Raw genomic sequence first — 26,678 nt, 5'->3', positions numbered from 1 at the left:
TTCAGACTTTCAAAAATAATCTTAATAAGCAGATGCTTATGCTGAGAATGGATAAGGAAGAAGGGAGCAATAGCAGTGTTCTGACTTAATATTTCTGCAGTACTTTGATACATTCTCGTCACTTTTTTCACCAAAATTTTTATTCTTTTGCCCTAACTCTGACAGAGTTGGTTCTTTGCCTTTCACTTCTGCCCTTGCTAGTTTTGCTTTCCCTTCCCCTGTTTCAGTTTTCACTCTCCTCCTTGTTTTTTCAGTCGTGGTGAGCAGACTTCTGCAAAATAGGAAACTTGTGTTCTGGTCTCTGCAAACAGCCAGGGTTAGGGTTGCTTTTACCTTGGTCCTCTGGACTTTGCTGTCCTGGAGAATATCTTGACCTCACTCTTTTTGGTGCTATTTTGTTTAATTTCAAGAAGGGTTGTTGTCTTATTAGATGCTAGGTGAGATGGACTGTGCAAGGATCCCAGTCTGAAAAGAGACAACATTTGTAGGAAATCTCATAAATTTGGGAGATTAAAAAAAAAAAAAAAAAAAAATCCAATAAAAATATGCAGTGGAGCTGTGGCAGTCAATGATCTCGTGGCTCAATAAATGCAAATTGCCGACCTGCTCTCTAGCTGCGCGACTTTTAGCCTGTTCTATTTGTTCTGTTGTCTGCGATGTTAAGTAATAGGATCGAGAGTAGACAGACACAGTTACTTTTCATGACCACAAGCATGAATTTCTGTAGTGTAGCTAACCTGAAGGAGAATGCTGGAAATACTAAGAAATTACGAGGTGACTTACATGTTTCTACATCCCTCTGGAGGAGAAGAGATGGCAGCTCTTTAAGAAAGTATTTCAGAGTAAACATGCTGAGATCTGTGTTTCTTGATGTGTGCCAGATTGTTATTGTTTTGGTTTGGGTTTTTTTATTAGAGAAGATGCTACATTGGCCTTTTCCAAATAAGCATTTTCCTTGTTAGATACTCAACAAATAATGCAGTTGAGATATCTCAGAATTGCCTGTGGCACAGGCTTGTTCTAGTTGTGGTGAGGAGTACAGCAATATATCGCTTAAAGTTACCTTTTTAGAAAGCTTGTAAGTAAGCTACGTTTGAATGGAGAAGTGAATTTTGGAGGTCATGATGTTCAGAGGTTTCATATTATGGAGGTAAATGAAGTGGTTTTCCTTTATGGTGTTAATAGAATTAATGTAACTAGCAGCTCCTACAACAGTATTTTTGTGTTGATAGCAGATAAATACTGCATTTATGGAAAAATAAATTGAAAGTTTGAGGCCTTGGTTTAAATTTTCAGTTTGACCTTGAAAAACATTCCCAGATGGAGAGAGTTAAATGAGCCCAGCTTTGAAAGAGGAACATATGAATCACGGTTGCCAGGCTCTGCCTTGAGAGGTTCGGCTTTACATTTACAGTGGAGTATTTCAAAAAGTAATCTTCGAACTCAGAGGAACAGTGCATTTGAAATGATGCTGGTGAAATACTATAAACTTCATTAGACTTTTAAATAGGGAATTTGCATGTCATTAAATGAAATAGGTATAAAGTATTAGACGTTAGATTATCAACTGCAAGACTTGTGAACTTTCATAAGTGGTTGAGGACGGAACAAAAAAATTAGGCATCCATCTCCTACGCTTTTGGTACATGCTTCTTATGTAAGTTTTGATAAACTGTTCTGTATATTCTCTAATATCTGCATGATCTAATTTGGGTCATTTTCATAACAATACCACAAAGGTGTTTGCCCCATTGGAACACAGAGGCAGAAATAAGATTTCCCTGAAACCTGCTCTTGGCTAGAATGACAGGGAAGGATGTTAAAGGTGTGGGAGCTTACCTGGCTGAGGCTTCTGGGTCAGGAAGTGTGGGTTTAGGTCTCTTCCAGGTGTCTTAGCTGATTTTGGTTGGGCCACACTCTTTACAGTTCCAAACACATTGTTAAAACTAACGTTCAGGTCTCTGAGAAGTATTTTTACTGCTTTTTGCGCATGGGTATCTGGTCTCGTGTGTTCATGCAGTGCTTAGCATAGCTAAGTTCCATTCTTATTTGGGGTCCTATGGGCTTCTCTAACAAAAGTATTTCATTAAATCTGTTTTAAATAAATGCTTTGATAATAAAAAGCTCTAGTTTATTTTACCTTATGTGAGAAAATGAAAGGAATTGTGTTTAGGACTCTAACCTCCTCCCTTGCTGGTTAGGTTGAGGTGCTGCCGTATGATCTGTACTGTAGCAGAGCACTGCAGGTGTAGAAGATTTTTTACACTGATTCGTGTGACTTGGCTGGAGCCTGGTCTGTGACTTCCCTTGAAATCACAGCTGTGACTTTGAGTGTGCAGCGAATCTGTTTTTCCTGTGTCAAGTGGTTTTATTCTTGGGATGGTTCTTCATGAGTTCGTGTATTTCCTAGTGTGTTGGCCTTGCTTTCTGTCACTTGGAGCTTTGATTTGAAAACTCCAAAGATGTGCTTCACAGTGTAAAGGACACTCATAAATTATTCAGATTTCCTGGGATCCCCAGAACTGAAACAAGAAAACATTTTTGTTTACATCAATCTCTGCCAATTAGTTTCACTTGTGGTTTAAAATTGCAGCTCTGTATTGCCAACAAATATTCATAAAAGGTACTTACATAGTGTGAATGTGATGTCTCAGACTAGTGTCAAGGAGTGCTTGATCTTGGAAGAGACACAGGAGTGGGCAATCCTCCCCTCGTGGTAATCATTTGCTGTACAAGCTGGTGTAAAGTCTGCAAATCCTGTGTTGTCTGCAAAGGTCCGGTTAGGAGAACAGGTTACCGGGTGTGGATTTACAGTTCGTTAGACATTTTACAGTAGTAGCCTGTCCGTGTGCTATTACCAGTGTAAATAGCAGGCAGCGCACGCTGTTATTGTCCCATTCATCACCGTGCATCAGGAGTCACGTGGAAGTTACCTTGGAGGATTTGCTTGCTGTGTGGAAACTTTTTTTACGCAACCATACCCAAAGAGCTCCTGCATGAAGTATTAGCAATGACATTTAAGTTTATACTTTTAATTTTTCTTACCTAGCTTAATATTAAATCACAGAAAGTAGATATTGAAAAATAGTTTATTATTCCTATGGTTTTTTTTTTCCCCAGCATATATTTACTAGTTTGCAGTAAGCCGTACCCAAAGCCTTAATACTTCTTTAATAAATACCATATAAATAAATAAGCAAGAGTTGCTACTTCATTAAGTGCAAATCACATCATTTAATGCAACCTCCATTGCAAAAAGGTGCCTGTAATTTAGATAAGTGTAGCTCTGATCTGTCAGAGTCACATCAGATGTCCATGGTCATTGCATTTGCATCCAACTGCAAAATCCAGTTGCAGCTGTTATTGCAGGTATCATGCTTAATTTTAATGTAGCAGTAATAAGCTTTTTGAAAACGTGGGATAGACCTTATTTTTTTAAAGAAAAATAATTTTTTTATGATGAAGAAACTGCAATGGGAGCCCTTCATTCTGGAAGCCGTTGGGTGTGGGTACATTCTTTTGTCTGCCAGGAACAAAGTGGAGCTCATGGGGCTCCACAGGGCTCATTGTGCCAGCAGTCACCTTGTGTTATGGCATATTCACTCTTAAAATGCAGCCCACTCAGTTTATTTCATAATTGGTGTTCCATCAATGAACAAAAATATGGATGTTGTTAAAAGTACCCATAGGCAAATCAGTAGCTTTAAAAGGTCAGTTCTAGCACAGAGGTAAATAAGTTGAACTTAATTTCTAAGTTACTGTTAAGATAAATCTATTATTTGAGTATTTTTTAAAAGAAAATAAGTTTTCTTATAATCAGTTTTAAAGCTTTAAATAGCGTTATAGATCCTTTAGCCACACATTTGGCGATAATGAATTTATACTGTTATGTTTGCAGTTTCCTTTTTTTGGTCTTCTAGTGATTGAATAACATTTTTAGTTATATAAATGTAATACATCTTTAAGTTGTGTAATAAATGTTATATTTAATGCTCCAGTAGACTCTGAATGCAGTTTTAACTGTTAAACTATATTCTGAAGAAACTGTGTTCTTAAAAACAAAATTGTAGAAACTCATTTTATTAGGAAAAGTCTGCAAGTATGTGTGTTATCTCGGAAATCCACACATGCTCTGACATACTGTTATCTCTATTTCTCTCTCTTATAGCTGTTACACAGATCTCTGGCAGCAGATGGCTGGACTATAATGCACTGTTAAACAAATAAAACCATTAGGCATGTAATACTGCCTGGTAAACAACTGTGTGTTTAAAATGGTTTTAAAAAAATAAATAGAAAATAAAGTTAATTGTTGAGTTCATTTAATGAAATCGGAATAAAATCCAAGCCCCCTTCAGAAAACATAAAACATCCCCTCGTGTTGTGTTTGTCATTTGAAGTCAGTCCTTTTTTTTTTTCATTACTTTCTTGCATCTGGTATAAGATAATCAGTGCTAAATCAGTTTTCTAATAGATGTTTTCTACAAGTAATCACTCATTTTACATTTATCTTTGTAGGAAGATTTTTGCTTTCGTAGTACTCCAGCACAAAATTATCTATTGCATTATATGCTCTTTTTTCCTCATTTTCAAATTTGATACAAATGTATTAAAATTATGATTCAACAGTAGTGTCATGGCTCTGTAATTAAACTGTTTTTCAATAATTGTCAGCAGCTGAGAGATGCCATTTTGTCTTTTTGTTTTTAGATATGCCAATATTTGGTCTTTGCCCGTCTCATGATGATTTCTATTTGGTGATGTGTAACCACTGTAATCAGGTCGTAAAACCACAGGCATTTCAATCACATTATGGTAAGTGCTTAACTATTTTTAATAATTAAGGGTGAGGTTAAATCAGGATTAAGCCTGCCATTTTTTTTAAATTGATGGTACATAGATCATTAAATTATAAATAATGTCAAAAAACATAACCTGTGTTTAATCATTTTATATACATTGTAATGCAGTTACATAAAGATCTTGTTCCTTTTAATTTTTTTAATGCCTTCTTGAAATGCTGCATACATACAGTTTGATTTTTGAAATGACATATATATAGTGTATTTCACAGACAGTGTGTGTAGTGTTTGTGTCTCTGTATGTCATTTCTCCTTGTATATTTATACAGATTATTTTTACATGGGTTCTATTACACTGTGAACTTGAGCTAAAAGCTGAACTTGCAAATTTCATTGTAAAACATAGTATGCCTCTAATGGCCAGTAAGCTTATTTGTTTTATTTTCAGAAGTGTCAATTTGTGTTTGTTTTACTGGTCCGATGGTTTTGTATATAAACTATGCTAGGAAGCTCTTGTTGTGTTGGTCGGTGTTAGCCAGTGTTTACAGAGGACTGAGAAAATGTGAAGTGCTGCCCAAGTTCAAGTGCTCAGTTACTTCCTACAAGCCGAACTGGGGGAGGTTGGCAAGATTCTAAATTAATCTCATTATCGCGATTTCATGCCAATGTTTGAATCGGAAGTTTTTGGCATTCAGCTTTTTGTTTCTTGGGAAATTCAGGAGATGTTTTCTGACGAATTCATGAGATGTTTTCTGAGCAAGTGCTAATAAAAAAGATGGACAGAGCATCTTCCGTATTATTTCTTCTTCCTCCCTCTGTGTGTGCGTATTTGTACGCGTTCCCTTTTTTCTAGGCCAGTGCACCTACTGGTTGCCTTGGTGTTTAAAAGGACAGAAGATGCTGGATAGGGGTCGGGAGCCTCTTCTGATGTTGAGAACAAGTAATAACTTTTCTTGCATCTTAAATAATCCAGCCCTTTGGCAAGAAAAGATAAACGGACTTCTGCTGCTTCCTAGAGACTGGGAAAGGGTCTGTCTTCCTGTGCTGTGCAGAGGGTGAACTTATCCTTTCTACCTCTCACTCGTTTGGTTTTGTTATAATGCCTTATGGATTATACCCCTGCTCTTGCTGCTAGATTCTGCTGTTGTGTTGCACAGACTGACTTGGAAAAGAATCTGAGTAGTTTTTGTGACATAATTCTCACTAGTTTGTTTGTTATTCTGTGGATGGCAGTACTAATATATATATTTTTTTTTCTTTTATAAACCGCACAATTCTGTGTACATAAGCCTCCAGAGCTGTAGGGAGCTGGGAGAAGAAAAAGGCATTGGCTTGTCTTCCTCTGGTTGCCTTTGTATCACCCAAGAGCAAGTCCACCCCTTGCCAGTGTGATTCCCCACCTGTCACTGAATATCAGTTTGGGATGTCCAATAAGTCTTTCTAAAATATCATATTAAATTGATTATGACAGTTACAAATGAATTTACGGGGCAGAACTGGATGGTACCCAGTTCCGAGCGTTGGCATGTTGACTCTTCCATCTTGAGGTCAGTAATATGGGGCTGGCTCAGGTGGGCGGTGATGGAGAGCTGGGGGCATCTGCAGACACCTCGGGTTGTCTTTCCGAAATGAGCGGGTGATCTCCAAATACTGTCTGACAAACGGGTAGCTGTACTGTAGGAACCAGTATCGTAGCTGTTGGCATGAGAGGCTTGAGGGCAGGTTGAAGAAGCAGTTCAAGAACTGATTAGGTAGAGCATTGCTTCTTGAGTGTGGACGTGAAAACACGGGGTGTTGTGAGGCTGCTTGCACCAGTGTTAAACTTGTTACGTGAAATTAATTCGAACATTTCTGCAAGCACTACATGCAATTTAAAAGGGACAGAGTGAAGAGGGAACTGCAAAATGAAGGTATGGAAAATATTTTTTTTAAATAAAAGAATAAATACTAATGTAATGTTCCCATTCTGTATCACACTGTAGGGCCGTGAGCACTAAGCGTAAAACTTCCTGTAATGTAAACCTTACACCGATGGCAGATTAATACTTTGAGAGAAAGGTGGAAGGAGGGGTTGGAAATGACGAGGTTATTCTTAGTATTTCTTAAGCCCATTGTGAACAATGAAGACGCTGCTCGGCGAGGGCTGCGGTGAGCAGAGGAAACAGGCGGGGTCATTCTGATGAGAAAAACAGGCTTGGGTGGGGTGAACGTCATTAAAGGACCTTAGTTTGCCATACTAATAGCCTCTGAAAGGTAGGAAGGTGGACTTGGTGACTTTGTATAGAGCTAGCTCTCATTGTTTTTTATCAGTTTTCACATTCTTAAAATCCCTATGCAGTTGTCCCTTGTTTCAGCAAATTGAATGTGAAAGCTGATAAACATGGCAGGTGATTGATTACCAGGCAATGGTGTATTTTTTTTGTTTGTTTTTTTTAAAACACAGTGTACTTCAGGACAAGGAGATAGCTGAAGTCCTCAAAACATGCAGTTCTTTTAAAACAAAATCTACATTGTTGTGATCATGAGAAAATAAAGCCCTTTGGGTTCATCACAGTCAGTTTTCTGTGAATTAGGTTTTTATTTGTGCCATTATTTCAGGAATTGACAAAGGAGAGATTACTTCGAGTTCTGAAAAATTAGAGTGCATCAATGAAGCTGTACCTTTGTGATGTTCTTAGGATCTTTTAAAGTTATTTTGGTTACCAGAGAAATAGTAATCTCTTAAAATATTCTGCAAGTCCTGGTGGTACGTGTTGCTTGTACTTGGTGTTCTTTGAAACTTGTCACATGGGATTTTGTTTTCTGAAGTAGAATATGCTCTTTTAAAATGTCACTTTTGTCAAAGGAAAGCTAAACAAACTTATAAGCAAAACCTAATGAGCTAATTAATTTCTTCCAAGGCATATTTGTGATAAACTACTTAACTAGGTAGGCTGAAAGTGCATTTCAGGGCATATGCAGTCTTTTTTTCCCTGGACCACAAGTAGTCAGAAATAATTTGAATGTAACCTTGTTCATCAGGGTATTTGACCTTTTTAGTAAAATACTTTGACACAAATCATGGAGTTTTATTTGTAAATTACGCTTTTATATTTCATAGATTTGACTAGAAGATATATCAATTCAAAACTAAATTTACTTTTTGAGGCAATCTAAGCATGCATTTGGAGAATGAATAGATATTTTAATAATTTGTTCCATACTGTTGGTATGTTTACTATCACTGATTCGTAGAATTTGGTGACATATTTGGTATGCATAACGCCACATGTAGGTTAGTTTTTAAAAGCAATATAGTGAGATATCAGAAGTCTGTTTATGGTGTTTCTTCCAGCCTGTGCACAGCAGCTGACTGTCCATACACACAGAGGGTTTTACCCTCCCGGTATAGAGTGGCAGCGATGCTGGGGATCTGGCAGGGCAGAAGGAGACCAGCCGGCTGAGAACGGTCATTTCAAGACAAATCCTCTCTTCTGTCAGATCTCAACCACTTCATTGGTGGGGCTGGGCAAGAGATTTAAGTCCTTTATTGCCAGTATTCTTGCTGTTGCTTTTTGAATGGTTACGCTTTCACGGTATCAGCATCTTCCCTGGATGGCTCAAGATCAATTCAGAGGTTAAAGATGAAAAAAGATATAATGTTCAGGCATTTGATCTCATGGGTAAAGCACCTGAAATCACTTGTAACGATGACCTATTCTGAAAAAAACACAGTATTTTTCTCTAGCTGGAATGTTGCTCTACACTCTGGATGATTGCGTGCCAGCCTCTCCAGCTTCCATGCCACATAGACAGTGTTTAAGTCCCTGGACAGTCTCCTTTCTTAATATATTCATTCTTACAATAAAAATGACTTTGCCAAATTGCTAACAGTCACACTCCTCGGCAGACAGCGGGATGTGCCTGTGTCCCTTTTATTTCTTCTCTCTCCTTCCCACAACAACATACTAGAGATGGTTTTGTGCTGCACTGAAAGGCCGTTCTTGGAGGAAGCCATCGCGACAGTTACTTCAGGTGGTTCATGGAAACCCTGAAGTGACGTTTTCAGGCTGTGTGACCTTCTGATGGTATTTCAGCCGTTCCACAGGTTTATCGCATCTCTCTGTGGTTATCAGCCTCCTGTCTGAGCAGAGACGCTCCCCTGCACCATCTGGGCTGCTTTGTGCCTTGGAGAGAGGAGACAGTGCAGCAGAGTGGAAGGAGTGTCAGTGTGGAGATGTGAGGTTTCTTCCTTCTCATTTTTCCTAGGAATTTTTTGGCAGAGTTGTTTGTTTCTTCTGTGCCTTGGTTGGCGTAAACACAAAGTGAGGTTAAACTCTGAGCAATAATAATGGCAGCCACCCGTAAAACTTAAACTGAGAGTGCATGTGAGTCATGTAATGATTGTGAAAACCATTAATACGGTACATACAGGAAAGAGATGATAGTAGTGTGTTGGGCCGTTGAGTCATTAAAAAGCTGTGTTTAGCGTTTTGATTAACTTCCATAGGTTTTGCGTGCAGCGACTAAAGTGAGCACTAGTGTGAGCTTTGCTTGCTGGTGCTCTGTGAGCTTAAGCATTTCCATTTCTAATCAGTGCAGCTTTAAACGTGAAGCACAGGAACCAGAAATGGGATAATAATACAGATTTGCACACCTTTTGTGGTTTCTAGGAGGTTGTAATAGAGAAGGTCATCCCACAATCTTATGTTCAGGCTGGAGAGACTCAGAGGGCAGATCCTGACAGTAGAGAAATGATCACTTGTGTTATTTACTTCGGTCCATCCCGTAAGTCAGTGTAAGGTCTGAATCTCCTTCACCTAATTGTATAATGTACTCCTTCCTCCCTCAGCCAGTTCTCATTCCCACCTTTAGTTAGCAGGTTTACTACTTTCGCTAGTGATAAGGGGTGGTTTTGGTGTTAAGTGCTTGGATTCAGAGAGAACATGAGATATCTGTTGTGATTTTAATTGGGATAAATGATCCGTTAACTGTCTCTGCTAGTATCCCGTTGTATTTTAGCTGTTTTATCATATGTAATTTAAGTATTACAGCCCCTGCAGGGTTACATATCTGTTTTTTCTGACATACTGTGACTTGAATATAAATTTGTTTTACCCTCTTTCTGTTATCTCAAGTTTGGCATCAGCTAATTGTTCTGAAAAATCCGACATCGGTATTTAACTCTTTTAAGTTTTATTTTTTCAAAGTTCTGCAGATGTTGCTTGTTTAGAATAGGATAGTGTGTTTAGTATGGATTACCAAGTCAAAGTGTCTGCACAAGGCAGCATTTGAAGCAGATAGGGAAAGAAAGGAATGTACTGAATCTCGTTCCAAAGCCATTGGACCTGCGAACTGTGGGGTGGTTTGGTGGGGCTTTTTGGTTTTGGTTTGTGTTGTGTTTTTGGTTTTGTATTGTTTTCCCTCATAGGACATTGCCTGAGCTCATCTGCATTTTGGAGGGATAAGGCTTATTATGGCCTGCATACTTTTATCAGCAAGCAATTTGTTTCAGTAATTAAGTGTCCACTGTTAGTTAATGTCTTTTTAAAGCAGTATGAAAACGTTTTATATAAATCATGGGAATTTTCTTGACTATTGGTAATCTTCTGGAGCAGTCTAATAACCAAAATGAAACTTGAACATTATGTGGTGTGCAACAGATGTGCTGTAGTCATTTGCCAAGCATATTGCCAAATGTGCACAGGTGGCATTTGGCATATTGTGGCTTGAGTTAATGTATATGATTTAACAAATTGTCTTTGGCAGCTTCAGCAGCTTCTGTTTAGATACACAGTCCTCTCACAGCAGTTCGCACAGTCCAGATTCCAGTAGTTGGATCTTAGTCTCCATGCCCAGCAACAACTAGTTTAATTTCTTCTTGGCAGAGATTTGTGAAATTCTATAGCTTTTGCAAGAATCATCTTGGCATATTCCCAGAAGGGAATGGGCTTAGAGGTCAGCACAGGATTCATTTCAGGAAAAAAAAAAAAAGCTTCAGCTGGTTATTTAGTTATTTTTAAATAATGCATCATTAAATAAGAAAGTATTACCACCTGGAAAGAAACTCTGCAAATATATTTTGAGCTTTGAAATGTGTACCCCAAAGCCGTTAGCTGAATACCAAATGTTAGGATTTAAAGTTGGGATTTAAAGTCACAAACAAGTTCTGCCATGCAGATTTTGAGAAGCGATGAAGTGAGGCACTGTGGTTAATTGTAACATCGCAAATGGTTCACGTGCAGAAGGATATTTCTGTAAACGTAATGGCTGTGGTCTTTGTTTATTACATGAAAGCCTAGGGAGTCTGTTTGAGAAGTTGACAGCAGTTTTCCAGTAAAACGTCCTCCTTTTTTGTGAGTGCGTGGATTTATCAGGCTCTGGTTGAAGACATAAAGCAATTTGAAGTATCAGCTAAAAAAAAAAAAAGGTGATGTTCAGCTTCTGATTTTAAAAAAGAAATTGATTGTTCAGTTTACCGCTTACTGTGTAACTCATGTTATTCTATCTGTTGCACCATGTGTGCTAAAATATTGCAAACTTAAAGCGCTTTTGTGTGCTTCTGGCTTTTCTTACCTTCAGTTAGCGTGAGTCAAATTCCATGCTGTTCTGCCATAGCAGAAGACCTACATGTAGACATCCTTGTGTTTTACTACTGGCTGGATAGAGAATATATATATATTATTCTATGCTTACTAAAATGTTAAAGTATTTAAAACAAGTCTAACATACAAAATTATACAAGGGTTCCATGAACATCCTGCTCCTTTATAGTGATCTCCTTGCTAGGTATTTGGAGACTGGGACCGACTGCTCCCTTTTCAAGGTAAACATTGATGGGGAAGAACAAGTGGAAAGAAAGAAAAACAAAGATATTTGTCTTTGTGGGAAAAGAGGAAGCAGCTCTGCGTTCACTGTTGCTCACAGAAAGAGTTGTTCAGCAGGAGGGGGAAAGTCAGTGTGTTGTGTAATAGTTTGGAGCAAGATCTAGAGGGAACAAGTAGCTCTAATAAAAAGTAGCTGCTGACTATATTTGACTACGCCTTCGCTTAGGAAGAAGCCAGCTGGGATAGATGTATCAGGTCTACAGTTAAAAAATACTGACAATGAGAGAGTTAACCAATCTAAAAGTCCATGTCGAGTTTCATCATTCAGAACTCATTTTGAACGCTGAGACGGCACGTGGAGCAGAACACGGCTCTCGCAACCATCGCTGCAGGTTTTCTGCAGGTTCGGGGAAGGCCATTCTGCATCAGCTTATGTGCTCCACATCCCCAGAAGGTTTCCTTCCCAGCTAAAAGGGCTCTTTCTGCCACCAAAGCCGCGCGTTGAGGCTGGAGCTGGGCCAGAGGAGGCGGCACGCACCGGGCAGGCCACGGGCACACAGCCCGGAGCTGAGCGCACAGGAATGAAGCTGCAACCTGTTGAAGAGCCGGGGAGGTGGAAGAATCCTAATCGGAATAAAAAGGGGCAGGATTTCTGCTGTTGTGGAGGAGAGTTGGGAATGTGTCAGAGCCATCGAGATATGAACCTGATGTTGGAAGGTGGGGTTAGAAATAGTTTTATTTCAAAAGCTGACCGCATGCAGATCAATTATTTATAAGGATGTCTTCATTTAATTTTTGGGGAGAAGTATGTGTTTTCATGAACTGTGTAGATTATTCCAAGAACTGCAGACCTCAAATGAACACGACAGCGCTTCGTGATTCCAGGGAGAAGTATTCTGGGAAGCTTGTAAAACAATGTCGAGTATTGAGCTGTCACGAAGGAAATAGTTTGGGTTGTGTTTTGCCTTTTTTTTTTCGTGGAAGCACATAGTTTCAAGTTGCACAGACTGTACCCTCTCATCCCACCAGCAGACTCTCGAACAACTGCTGCATTTGGAAGAGAGAGGATTTGCACATGGTCTCTTTTTCTCTGCAAGCACAGCTACAAAGGTCAGATAGTAAATCTCATCAGTAACCATCAGTCACATTAATGTTTTTGCCAAGATCCTACTGCTCCCAGCACAGAGCTGTGCAGCACCAGGCTGGGCACCAGCGGGCAGGAGGACGACAGCTTTGGCAGGGCTGGTTCAGCACAACTAGAATTTAGTGGTTTGCAGTGGGTGTGTGTCCGAGGAGGGTGGGGGAGGAGGGGACATGGGGGAATAGCTAAAAAGGGAAATGTAAAACAAAGAACTTAAGTAAAATACATATAAAAAAGAAGTAGGTGAAGACAATAGAGGAAGCTAAATAAAGAAGATAGGAGAAAATGACCTTGCAGGAGGGAGAATGAAGCAGGCACAGTGCTGAGTTTATTACTCTGTATTGAGTGGGAGAAGTGGAAAGGAAGAGAGGTTTTGCAGGGCAAAACAAACAAAAGCTTTTTTACTAGTTTTTCCTCTCTTAATGTTTTGGCAGCAATGCTGTTAGTGTGGCTTGTGTAACGTCATGGCATTCTTGGGTTTTACACATTTTGGTGAGAGGTGGGGGCAACAACAGTGCATCCTACTTGAGACACCTCTCCCGGGTTGATCAGGCTCTGACCCTCAAGGAAAGAGATGAATATGTGCATGCATGTGCACTTATTATAGGTCATCTTATGTTTGTGTTCTTATACATCCCTTTTACTGCTTCTTGCTGGACTTATTAAGTTTATTTAAATTCTCATTTTCTGTACTCTAATATTTTTTTAGAGAGCAGGAGTTGCCTGGGGTATTTGTAGCTTTCACCCGGCTTTTGCAGTGACTGGAGCGCTCACCAGTTCTCTACAAGTGGAGAGAGAAGGGGGCAGTGTGCTGGGTGGGAGGCAGTTACCCGTGCTGGAGCCACGTAAAGCCGTGTTCTGTAGGAACTTCATCTGCTGCCTCAGCAAAAGCAGGCAGCGTTCTGAAAGCTGCATTCTCACCTACAGCAGTAGTGCACCAAGAGGTCACCAGGCGTGGACAGGAGTGTCACGCTTTGGGAAACACTTGAGACAATGTTATTCTTATCAAATTGAAAGAAATCGATAACATTTTGGGTTTAGGCACAGCTGCAAAATATGTAGGCTGCCTACTCAGGCGTTATGGCAAGTAATTTTCACCTTTTATTTATTTACTCATTTTTGATCACCACTTTGCTGACTTTTTAAAAAACAAACTTTCAGATGTTGACATGATACCGTTCTGTTTTGGTTTTGCAGGCAATATGATACACTTAAATTCTAGCATGTGATACACAGAAGTCTAGAAACTGTGTTTTTAAGATATTACCAGAAGAGGGAGTGTATAACACTTTGTATACAATTAAACCTGTAAGTTTATTGATGAATAGCAATCAATAGCCACATGATTAAAATAAGTTTTTTTAAAAAATTGCAGGCTGAAATTCACTTTCAAAAGAGCACAATTAATGCTGTCTTTTTAAGCTTCTCATTAGACTTAATTTGGTTATACACTCAATAATTACATATACAATGTAAATGGCCTTGAAGACCATTCAGCTTCCCCTACATTGTGATGTATCCACCTGTAAGAGATTCAAACAGCTTTGCAATAGCAGTCTTGGATTAGCTCTTGCATTACCCAGCTCTATAAGAGCTCTACAACTGTGTGAAACTTGAAAACAATTATAAATATATTTTCAAGATGTAGAAAACAGAAAACAGAAAACAGAAATAAATAAGTATCATATAAAACTTTACATAAGTCTGTGATGCTGTTATCAATTAAATAAGGCCTTCATTAGCTGTCTCAGGCAGTAACAGCCAAAATACTTCCAAACTCTATTATATGCTATGGATAAAACAAAAAACTTAGCATAGTGCTTGTATAGCAATATTTTTACTTTATAATTTATGTAGATGTTTCTCTAGGTGTTGTGCACCAGGACAACAGGTTAATGCTTTGAACAACAGCAAAATGATGTTGGAGAAAAAGCTATCAGTGTGTCTAATGTGTAAACTCCTCATAAACTTTGCCTGTTCTGCTGCCTCATACAACTTCTGCAATATCTGAGAGCACTGCTGGCTGCAAAGGATGCAATTATATTTTATCTTGTTTCTCCAGGTTGTATTAGAGAAAGAAGAGCTATCACCAGGAGATTCTTGTCCTCTTTCCTATTCTCTCTTCCCCAAATAATGAGTTGCCCATGTTGGTATGAAACTCCCTCTTTGCTCTGGTTTTTAAAGGATGCAATTAGACCAGGCTCCTGGAGAGTTGAGGCAGTTCCTACATAGCTGAGTTTTTCCTCATTGTTTGGCAAGATTGTCAGAAAATCTTTAACTCGCAATTCTATATAGAGCAGCTTTTCAAAAGCAAGCCGTCCCTTTTAGCCAGATCACCTTCTTGTGTTTTTACGTCATAAGATATTGTTCTTCTACCAGGCAGAAGTTGTATTCTGCTGTGTCCTCTATGTGTTGACCCCGTGGGCTGCAAAGAACCTGTTCGTTGTGTCTGGTGGTGGGAAAAGCCCCAGTTTCTGTGATGTGCTGCAGCTAATTCTGTGAGTTAGGGAGCAGGTGTATCCCTTTCAGTGCCCCCTTCCTGAAACTTTCAGATGTTTGTAGATTATTTGTAGAGCTGGGTTAGAGCTGATCAGAAGCTTTCGATGGTTTTGAGAGATATTCACATGGAATTCATGGTAAGAGGAAAATTGGCCGAGTCGTCTTTGTTACTACATGACTGAAGTCTTCATTTGAGTTCGTAGGCTAAGCATTTTGATGCTGTATTAAGCTAGGCTTAGTGAACTAATTGTTTTCATTGCTTTCGCTTTTCTAGATTGTAATGAGAAGCCTTGCAGTACTCTGTAAGCCTCTGGCCCTTCTCATCTTTGGCATGGGACTAGCTAGCACTCATTTTCTTCAGTTTCATTTTGGCTTACAGCCTTGGACAAGCCACACGTAACCATGTATATACCTGGAACCATGCCATGTTGGCCCTCTCCTGGCCTCTAAGGTCAAAGGAAAGGTTTTAAACTGCCACAGTTCAGTCCCGTCTCCATCATCCTGCCATGTACTCTTTGACCAGAGGTCACCGTGTGGATCACAAAGCTCGCCGGCTTCTAAAAACCCCTGTCACTGCCTTGATAGCCATAGAAATAACATAAACTTATATATGGACACAGCATTGCAAGGCTTGATGCTCACATCTTGTTTGTCATGGATTGAGAATGACAGCTAGTGTCGCTTAATTTTGATAGTGGCCAGTTCCTTTCTCAGTCCAGCATGGTCTCCGTAGGATCCACTGGTGTTCAGAATGAGGATCGGTACTGACCTTTAGGACCGTACCCCTCGCCTTTTTCTGTGATCGCAAGAATGTACCTGTGGAGGCTGGAGATTTGGCAGCTTCTTAGGATGTGCTGAAAGCCATGGTGAGCTCCTGGGCAGCTTAATATGTCCTCTGCCCTGTCCCAGTTGTCCAGGTGGCAGTGGTCCCCTGTACCTGTGGCTGGATGCTTGAAATCTGATGTACTAAATGTCTTTTTCTGGCTTTAGTCCTTGAAAATGGCATAAGTCTATACAGAAGCCTTCGCTCTCTCTGTGTACACACGTGCTATATGGGTAAAGTTGTATTTTGTATTTCTGGTATAAACAAGCATGATGTGTGTGTGGAGTTGATACTAAGACATAAAATGCTGTCACTTGATTGTGCACCAACAAGCCTGTCAAGTTATTCCTCTGTACTCAGTCATCCATTTTATTTTGGACTTGCTCCACTTTTCCGAAACCTGAGGAACTTCTAAGCATGCTCACTTGGAAAAGAGGACACTAGAACCAGAAATCTTGCCTGATATATTTGTGTTTTCTCTAGCACATAAGGCACTCTCCAAAGTGGCAGCTGTTAGAGGGAAAAATCCACTGATTTCAAAATCCGTTGCCTGGTGTTTCTGGAGGTTCTGGGAATTTCATTCATGGGGGTGCTTCAAAGTGCTCATTTCCAGCTTCGGAAAAAAAAGATGCACAAGGCCTTAAAGACAAGTCAGTAGCACTGCTTTGTATATGATTGTGCTGCTCCCATTGCTAAGGCTGGTTTCATGGTGTCAAACAGCAGACAGCAGGGTTCTTTCTGTGCACTCCCCATAGCAGCAAAGTCGGTTTTCCAAGTAACCACACTGGAGTTCTCAATTGATCAACTTTAAGAAGTTGGGTGTTGGCTCACAGCCCATCATTCTCTTCCTTCCAGGAAGAATAATAATAGTAGCCAGTAACCAAACAATCTCTCTAAAGCAAAATATTTACAAGAAAATCATTTTAAACAGTACTAAATGTAAACATAAGCAGGGTGCAGTATAAGCAAGACCAGCTTATGCAGTGTTGATATCAATCGGATGAAATCACTTGGAAATACAATTTTTTTTAATACACCCTTCAAAAGTTCTAGGAACTGGCAAACTGATCATTACTGCAGCTCACAACCCAGTTCTTTGTCGTCCCCAGTTTTTTAGGCCTCCAGCCCGTTCCCTGGGATCAAGTCACAGTTTAATTCTTGCTCGTCCTCGCTCAGTTAATTGCAAGCTCTGGCACAAGAAGGTTTGTGGTTTGTGAGGCTGTCAGGCCTTTGAGCGGATGGTTTTGCTCTTTGTTATGGGGAGAGCAGATGGTGCGAAGGCTCGAACGGAGCGCTCGGGATTGGGGGAGAGGGCAGGAACGCGTTTTGCTGCGGCACTATTAGCTCGCACCGGCCAGCTTAAAGTGATTGTGAAATTGGTGCCTGAGATCGCTGAATTTTGAGAAAGGATAAATGAGTTGTTTCATGCCCAGTGGAGATAATGAAGCCTGGCTGCCTGTGGCATTGTCCTGTGTGTTTTGCCATTGCTCTCCCTCCCGTTGCAACACCTCCTTGCTCTGTGCAGATACAGAGCTTCAGGTTTCATGTCATGGTTTGCCTATTTTTTTTTTTTTTTTTTGGCTGCCAGTTTAACAGGGGATTCACACGCCACAGCTCGGCTGGAGTGTGCACGTGATGACTGGTCAGCGAAGATCCTCTTGCCTTCCTTCTGTGAGATCTCCGAGAGGTCCTGCGTTTGCTGTCTGAATGCTGATTTTAATGCTAGTGATGAACCCCAGCATCTTTAGGACCTCTGTTGGCAGAGAGGGCAGGAGGACACACCACCTCAAATCCAGCTCTTCAGTTTTCTTAAAATTAACCTATCATTTCAAACTACAGAACACTAAAATGTAGACAAGTGGAAGGAGACATGGTAGAGCTGCATTTATCTTACTTCACAAAACCAGATAAGAAAATATAAAGTAAGTAAAAGATTGAAAGTTCTCTACCCAATCTTTAAAAACAATTTTCATGGCGATACAAAACGTGCAGAATACTTCAGGTCGTGGAATGGTTTTGGATGATCTTGCAACACCAAAGACCTGGAAATTAGGTTCTCTGCAGTGACAGATATTGAGCTGCTGATCTCCCTTCCGCCCTGAGCTGATGTTAGAACAGGAGTCTCATCACTTCAGCCTCATTCCCTGGGAGCGAGCAGTGTACGCAGGTTTATGTGCCTGCACAAAGTATTATCAAAGCTTGCAAGGTTAATTTTAAGCCTCTGAACTTAGGTATTAACTGATGGTCTAAGTGTTTATATTCAATTTAATGTCGTTGGCGTTTGGGGGATTTTTAAGTGACTTTAAGTAGTGTTGGTAGAAAATAAAACTTAAAACCTCTTGTGATATTTAGTACCAGGAAAAGACCTTCCTAATTTCATGGGCTTATGGAACAGGTTGTTTTTCCTACATCAAGTAAAATTACTTTTGCTTTTGTCAGAGTATACTTTCAGCATGTGATTCAACTGTGGCACATGCATCTATCCGTTTCAAGGTGAAACCCTGTGAATATTTACTATATAGAGTTACCTCAAAGCTTTTAGTTGTTGGAAAGTAGTAAATAAAAACAAACGCGCAGACTGACACAGTTGACATAGATGCTGCTTCTATACCATAAGCAAACCATAAAATCCCATTGTGTTCTCTCTGGGCCATTGTGTGAATGCACCGTCATGCCTCTCCTTTCCATTCTGGCTCCTGCCTTGACACCCAGCTGCTGGGGGGGTTACTTAGCAGTTGGGCTCTTTGTCCTCACTCTTAATCAAAAGGAAGATAGATTTCTGTATTGTTCTATGCGGGAATTAAATTGCCCGATCTTGGTCAAAAAGAAAAAAAAAAAAAAAAAAAAAAAAGAAGTGGCTTGCCCTCTTGGTCCTGAAGTGAGAATAGACCAAATCGAAGACTAAAGAAGGATACATTCTGGTTGGTAAGAAGACAAATACATCAGTGTTGGTTACCCACGGGGTAGTTTAAAGTCAAGAATTTTGTGAACCACTAAAATCTGTTGGAGACTTACCCGGTTTTAATTATGGGTGTCAAGCAGAAGAGTATAAAATAGAAACAAATCCTCTAAAAACCATACATGCCTCTGGTACTAATTTTAGTGATGGAAGGAGATGTGTTTTTAGAACAACGTAATCCAAGGAAATGGCTTTGTATTCCTGAGTTGTCCTTAACAATTAATGGGCAGGTGACATGAGCTGTCAACTTCTCTTGAAATTCAGAGCAAAACAGGAACTGGTTTCTGTCTCATATTCTGAGCGCACATAAAAGTTAGCATTTAGTATTTGTGGTTTAGGATTTACTATTCATTTCTAAGCTTGTTAATGGCAGCATTACTTTCCGGGTTTCTGTATGTTCCTTTAAAAAAAGAATAAATACAACCCAAACCCAACCCAGTCTGCTGACAGGGTGCTCCCTGCTTCTGTTTAACCCTTCTTAATGAAAACACACTGATAGTAATACACAACAGTGTTTGTACAAGCCAACTGCCTTTCCTCTTGGCAAACTTTTTATTATAGTGAAGAAGTTATTTGCTTGGTGTTAAAAATGAATTTGGCTGTAATTTGATAAGTGAGGAAAGAGTGGAAATTTCAGCTTTGATTATAGTAATTTAAAACAAGAGCAAAAGCCACAAGCTCTTTCTTCCTATTCTTTTTTGTCAGCAGATACACTGTAATTTTTATGAGTGATTACTTAGGAAGTGGTTCAGAAATTAGTAATTTGGTAAAAATTAGATTTTAATATCCATGCGCTGACTTTGGGTGGAAACCAGACTTTGACATTCAGACCTCGGAGCCTGAAATTTAGGATGTCGAGACCTGTCTGGAAGATCAGGACAGTAAATACCGAAGCATCCTGCAGTGCTGTGGCGTGGACGTAGTGTTGCCCACGGGTATCACGGGGCCACGTTGCTGTTCGCCAAACAACGTGGATAATCTCACAGCGAGGGATTACGTGCTGCGAATGTCCCACGTGAACCCTTCTGAAATGTCACCGGCGTGGTCTGGCCCGACTCCAAAAGCAGAAACTTGAAATCCCCAAAAAGTGCTCTGAAGCTCCAGTGCTGGTGGGTAAAGTGGAAAGGGAGAAAATAGCAAGAAAAATGTAGACAGCTGATTGCAATCCTGCCAGGCCTTGAGATAAACTGGCAGCTGTTAATCAAAGTGTTAATTAAAAGAAACTATTAAGAGCGTGTTCATTTGAGCTTGTTTCCCTGAGTGCGCTCACCCGTGTAATTTATAAATCAGAGGGCAAATACATTCCTTGTTACGGCTCTGCGGACGGCTCGCTGTGGGCAGGATGGTCCGTGCCGTTATATCTCGGTTTTAGAGGAAAAGGAAAACGCAGACACAGTCTGGATGTGTCAAGTGCAGTTGTTTTTATTTAAGAGGTTAAATTTGCACAAACGTTTTAGTTAGCACATCCTAATTACAGCAGTACCCAGTTCTTTCAAAGTGAAATGTGAAAAGGCTGGTTTATTTAATTTGAAAGACATTATTGTGCAAGCACAGTAGGTTTGTGCCCTCATTTGACTGTATTAGTGATTTCTGTGAGACTTTGCTGTGCTAATGGTGCTGTAAAATTTTAATTAGTGTATAGTTAACATAGTGGTTTTAAACATGAAAACAGTTGTTTCATGCCGATTGTGATTGACCAGTGTTAATGAAATAAGCTGTAATGATCCTTTTTTTATAATTGAAAAATGACTAATGCCTAAAAACATTAAATCAGTGTAAAATAACGTAAGGATCTGGCTTAAAATAAGAAATCAAAATATTTATTCTCTACTTTCTATTGATGTTGCAAATTGGGTGTTTATGTTCTGAGGGATTTCAAATTTTGGAGAGTTATTTAAAAAAATATTGCAATTTGCCCTACCACAGGTTTGTTTCCTGTCTTCATTTTTTTAATCCTGAAAAAGTTCAACATTTCTTGTGTGTTAACAGAAATCGGGGTGTCAGCCGGGCAGGCAGAAGCCCAGCCCGGATCCCTCTGAGCTTTTCCTGCCAGCGGGCGCTGCCCGCAGGTACAGAGGCTCGGCGATGCTTTAGTCCCATTTGCCGCAGGGAAGCACATGGGTTGTCGCATCCTTACGGTGTGTCTGGTCGGTACCATGTGTGCAGGGACAGATGTGACAGACGGTAACGTCAGTGACAGTGACGGGCGCTGCCTTCTCGCTCCATCAGTCGGCGTGTCCTCGGCTTTGCCGTGAGCAGTGACACCTCGGAGGAGAGGAGGGGCTGCTGTGGTTGGCGTGTGGCTGGTTCTGAGTAGCCATGGACATGTTTATCTTTTTTTTTAATCTTACAAAGCTTTTGTGTCACTGGCAGTGGATGTCACTTGTTCGTCATGCAGTACGCAAGAAAAATATTTGTGCTCGATGTCTTTATCCTGTCACTACTTAATGACATCAAAGAAAGTGATTTACTGAGCTGACAATACTATTTTTGTGTGTCATGTGATATTTCCTCTTATTTTCCTGCACAAAACAAAGTCAATTCACTCTTCTTGATCTCTTTCATATGGAGAGCTTTCCATTTCAAAGCCTCTTTTTTTTTTTTTTTTTTTTTAACCAGTCTCCAAACTTCACCAGTTAGCCCTTAAACCCCTTTATATTTTGGTTCACTAACAGCTTTTGAGCAAGTTTACAATGTCAGCGGAGCTGAGTCTGACAGTCAACATACAACGATTAACGTTTGCTACATGTAAAGAAATAGCTACAGGGGAGAACATTGAAATTCCTGATTATGGTGTGAATAAAAGCGTTAGCAAGATGAAAGCTAGATGGGCATTTGGATATGTGAACTCATCTAAATACATTACACAATATTGTAATACTATGTGGTAAGGTCTTGTAAGGAATATTGTTGATGTTATGACGTGTTAACATGGTGTTAATGGTGTAAACCTGATTTCTGAGTAGAAAATCGTCAGAGAGGGAGAAAATCAGAAAATAAGTGGTGGTTCTTCCCTTAATTCTTTATTCCCATGCTTTCAACCCACAGGTCTTTATTAAACTTCCGTTAATTCAACTTGTTATTAAAAGTTTGGAGTAATTTATTTTAAATGTATTTTTAATTTGCTTTATGCTTGTTTTGAAAAATCGAAGCTTTGCTTTAATGTCATTCAGGATAAGCATGTATGAGACAACAGTTTTCCAGCTGTATTTTTGAGGAAGCTGACCCATACTGCATCTTGGTATGATGCTGCTTTGTACTGGTTACCTTTGTCTGATATTTTTGTTTGTTATCACTGTGGCTTCTCCAAAGTTTGGTTTTTTTTTCCAAATAACAAATTTTTATACTAGGAAAAAAAAAAATTATTCAATACCTGCTTTTTAATCAGACAGTGTAGGTAATGTCATCACGTCAACAGGCTACGCAGAGATTAGTGCTCTTAATGTGGACATTATAATCTCTTCATGGCCTGATTATCATCTAAGACACTCTACTGTCCTTCTGTAATAACTTTGGAATATTTGTATTCCAATGCTTGACAGATTTACAAGACAGCTGCCACTTGAAAGGTCCAGGGCCAGTTCCCTGGAGAGAAATCTGTCCTTTCCTCTACCTCTTAGCATGTTGCTTGAGAAAGTGAACCAGAAGTTTGATCTTGGATATTGTGCCAGAGGCTTTTTGAGATGTTAAAGCCCTTGTGTTTGAGTTTACCTGAGCAAAGAGGGGGATGGAGGATGATGGGGAAAACATCCTCCTCTGGGTGACAAAAGGGACCTTGCAACGGTCGGTCTCCCTGACTCCACTTTGCTTCTGGTTCTCTCTGTGAATGATTTAATGTCCTGCTTCTCTCATTTTTCCCACATTGCTCTTGAGAGTTTTAGTGTTCTCCTTGAGGCTCCGAATAGCTAAAACAAACCTGATGGGACAGTCCCTGGCTCCAGTTTATTGCTGCACGGCGCAGCAAAACCCTTGTCTGTCTGCAGGCTTGAGGTGACGGTATGTGCTGGTTGATGCTTGAGAGGCTGTTTTACATCTCTCAGGGGCAAACGCCATGTATTTTAAAGAGGAGTCTTAAATCTTGTGGAAATTGATTGCAGAACTACCCCTGTGTGCTGAATACAAGGGGTTTTGAAAGGATTAGTAACAAATACATGGAAAAATTGAAAAACTAGTTTTAGTAACGTATGGAGTTGTGGAGAGGCAGCAGTGCAGAAAGGGATGCCCTTGAAGGTTATTTATTTAAATATATTTTGGTGTTGCTATTTTTTGCTGTGTTCTTAATAACTCTGCAGCCTGCTCCTTGCTCTCCTTTCAGTGGTGGTGATCTCAGGAGGGTGTGCTGGCTTTGGGGCCGTTTTGCAGCAGTTACCGTAGTGGAGTTGGCCGTTTCTGCCCAGTTCATGTTGTGCTAATAGAGAATTACACCACCATCCTGGCTACAGCCTACTTGTACCATTTTAAAAGATCATTTATATATCCTAAATTATAGTTACGAGATTGTCTCCTTTTTGAAATACAATTTTAAAATATTGAAGTTGGCGTTTAGAATCTTACTGGTGAAAATCATTTTTTTCCACTCCTCCTCCTGTTTTCTTCAATGGCAGCAACAAACCTGTGACCCCGCTTACGCAGAATTTCATGCTACTTGATCTAACGTAGTTTGCACAGTGATCGCTTGTGAGTGGATTTCGGTTCTCAAAAGTAAATCTCTCGGAAAATTATAAACATTTGTATTTAGAAATCAGAAATCGAGTAATTGGTTTTACAGTTTTAGAAGTTTCCAGTGCTTCTCTATAACTACTGTAATGAAACAAACATAATAATAGCAAATATTTGCATTGTGTTTCTGTTCAAAGGGACGTGGTTAAATAACCATCCTAACACCTCATGGGAGTTGAGTAAATAATTTGCAAATATTCAAATTTAAACGTTGGGAAACTTCAGAGGTTTGAGGTGGTGCAGTGAGGCTGGGGAAGACGAAAGCCAGGAGACCTCTTGGAGGATGTTTTCCACTTCCCAGCTTTGCTCACATTTCCTGTTAAGTGCTCTGGTAAACCTGCTTTTAAAAACAAACAGAAGTGAAAGTCAAGCTAAAATCTGTCAGCCAAGGACTTCTGGATGGATAGGAAGTAGGTTATGTGAAACTTAGTTCAAATGCTAATACATCACTCAAAATGATCAGTGGATTTTGGTTGCATTGAAGTTTGGATTTCATGAGGAGGATCAGTTAAGTGTGCTGGACCATCATAAACCTCCAGATATGTTTTATTTACCTGTCTTAAATCAGTGTGAATTACTGTGGATGGATTTTGGAACTGAAACGATGCACCGAAACCCAAATATTTGAATATATGAGAGCTTTGGGTTCTGAATTAAGTATTTATAACCAAAGCATATATTATGAAAAAACCCTGCTCCTTGTAATAATGAGTTTTCATAATAGATCAGTGCACCCTAGTTAAAGCATAGGCAGATTTTTTAAATGCTTTTTAGGGAGATTTGTAGTGTGTGTTTTGGAGGTGATTGACCAGGGAACGGTGCAGGAATTTGTACCTGGAACAGTGGGACCTTCACCCTGACAAGAAGTGCTGGGCAGCAGGGTGGGAAGGGAACCCACCAGCATGGCTGTTAAACCAAGATGCAGAAAACAGGTGACGTGTAAAGCTTAGTGGGGATGCAGCCCTCACTTGAGAAGTAAAAATGACCTAGGAACTGACAAATTATTTTGGAACGTACCCAGTTAGCTATTAAAAATGTCTTGATGTGTTTGCATTGTTTGTCTGTTGGCTTCAACAAAGGGTTTTCTGAGTTGTAATTGTGGGAGAACATAAATATTTCATGGCACTTATCAAGCTGAAGATTCCACAAACTGCTTTATTGCAAAAGAATGTTTTAAAGGGAATTTTAAAAATCGTTGATCGCTGCAGTCATGTTTTGCTCTGTGATGGATGACTTCAACTCAAGTTCTATCTTTTACCCCTAAGAAAGTGATTTTGTCTTCTTGGGTATTAGCCGTCTCAAATATAATATGGTCGTTGAACAATGCTGTAGCACATATGTGGTGAGGTGTAATGTAAAATCATATAAACCCGCATGGTTTAGATCTCTGCTAGACAAAGCAAACCTGCTAGCATATCAACTTCTGGAGGTGAACTCTGGGTTTTAAAATACACTCTTCAAAATTGACCAGCTATTGCATTTTAATGGGTTTTTGAGAAGAGACACATTTTAAGTCAAGTTTTATCACTGTAGCTTAACTGCTTCTTTACATGATGGTATCTACACCAGTAGAAACATTCTGTACTGCAAATGTGCTGGATATTTTTTTAAAGTGAGGAAGTACAAGACGCAAGGTTCCATCAGTATTGCTAACTTGGCTGTAGTACGTATAAAAGATACTATATAAACCTATTTCTAAGAAAAATAGTTTATACCTATTACTACTTATTTATAATGTTGGAGAGCTCTAGTAAGATAAGGAAGACTGCTGTGGTAAGTGAGGTAAATACAAAAAGCAGTGTAATGCTTATGTATGTGCTATCCTGACTTGCATTTGCATGCTGCAACGTAAATTATATTTTTATTTGTATTTCTCTTCTGCTGAAGTGTTATTTTTCTGTGAATGGAGTGCCATAAGCATACATGACTGTCAGATAATCTGAGTGGTTTTGCTAACACGGAGTGATAAATAAATAATATCCCCCGCCAATTGCTAAGCAGTGTTTCTGTATGAAATAGAAGAATTCTCTGTAGAGACATAACAGATTGTACTGCTGCCAGTCAAGCCTTGGCAGTCTGTCGTACTGATTGCTTGGACTCCATAAATATTCTTTTCTGTAACTTTCTTGCTGGAGTGAAAAATATAACTTTTTTTAGGTGCTGTCTGTTCAGCTAAGAGTATAAGTTTAAATGCCGCACAACGGAGGATGGAGTGACCTGATCCTGACTTAGAGTGCAAACAGAACTGATGGGATGATTAAAGGGACATCAGTGGAAGATTAAGGCGGAATCCTTAGTATCCAGGCCCCGTGATTAGAGCAGGATAATGAAACAGCAATAAGTGAATGAGCAGCAGATCCAGATCCCATACAGGCGACTGCTCCTGAGCAGCAACTGCCAGGGTGGCAGCAAAGGAAAAGACATTTGCTTCTTATGCCCATGATCGCTTTAGCTCCCGAGTTTCCCCTGCAAAATCCCCATGGATCTAACTTTTTTTTTTTTCCCTTTTTCTTTGTCATGGTGGGGTCAAAGTGGTGGTGGATCAGAGCCCAACACAGGCATTTGGGTTAGAGCCACAAAAGGGATTTTAGTTATTTGCTGCAGTAAAATCTATGACTCTGGTGAGGTGTCCTTGCAGAGGAGTGTCGTGGTCTGTCGTCTCCTGTTAGGTCATGGATCTGATCCTTCTGGAGAAATCAGAAGATCCAGTACATTTACTGCTCCACAATTACTCTCGAAATGTAATAGTCATACTGGGAGTAAATAAATTTTATCCTCTGGTAAAAGATGTTTGTTCTACTATGGCTGTACAAAATAATTTCTCCAATGACGGGTCAAACAGTAGCTCAGTATGATGGGAAAAAAAGATAAGTTTGTTGTAAGTAGCATTTTTGTAATACTTAAAATTTGGGGGAGACAGATACACGAC

At 39.7% G+C, this 26,678-nt stretch overlaps 1 protein-coding gene across 4 annotated transcripts in view; it reads left to right on the top strand.

Annotated features, from left to right (window-relative positions):
* Positions 1 to 26,678, top strand: part of ATXN7 (ataxin 7) — an 87,670-nt gene that overhangs the window by 45,410 nt on the left and 15,582 nt on the right. For 3 of the 4 annotated variants that reach the window (XM_065642452.1, XM_065642455.1, XM_065642454.1), the window contains one exon: positions 4,711 to 4,815. The exons of the other annotated variant lie outside the window; for it this stretch is intronic. In XM_065642452.1, the coding sequence (XP_065498524.1) occupies positions 4,711 to 4,815 (105 nt within the window). The remainder of the gene's footprint in view (positions 1 to 4,710; positions 4,816 to 26,678) is intronic. 4 annotated transcript variants of the gene reach the window in all.

Source organism: Caloenas nicobarica, chromosome 11 (genome assembly GCF_036013445.1).
Source record: "Caloenas nicobarica isolate bCalNic1 chromosome 11, bCalNic1.hap1, whole genome shotgun sequence".
Classification (NCBI taxonomy): domain Eukaryota; kingdom Metazoa; phylum Chordata; class Aves; order Columbiformes; family Columbidae; genus Caloenas; species Caloenas nicobarica.
The sequence above is the reverse complement of the archived record's forward strand: the minus strand, read 5'-3'. Positions and strand labels throughout refer to the sequence as shown.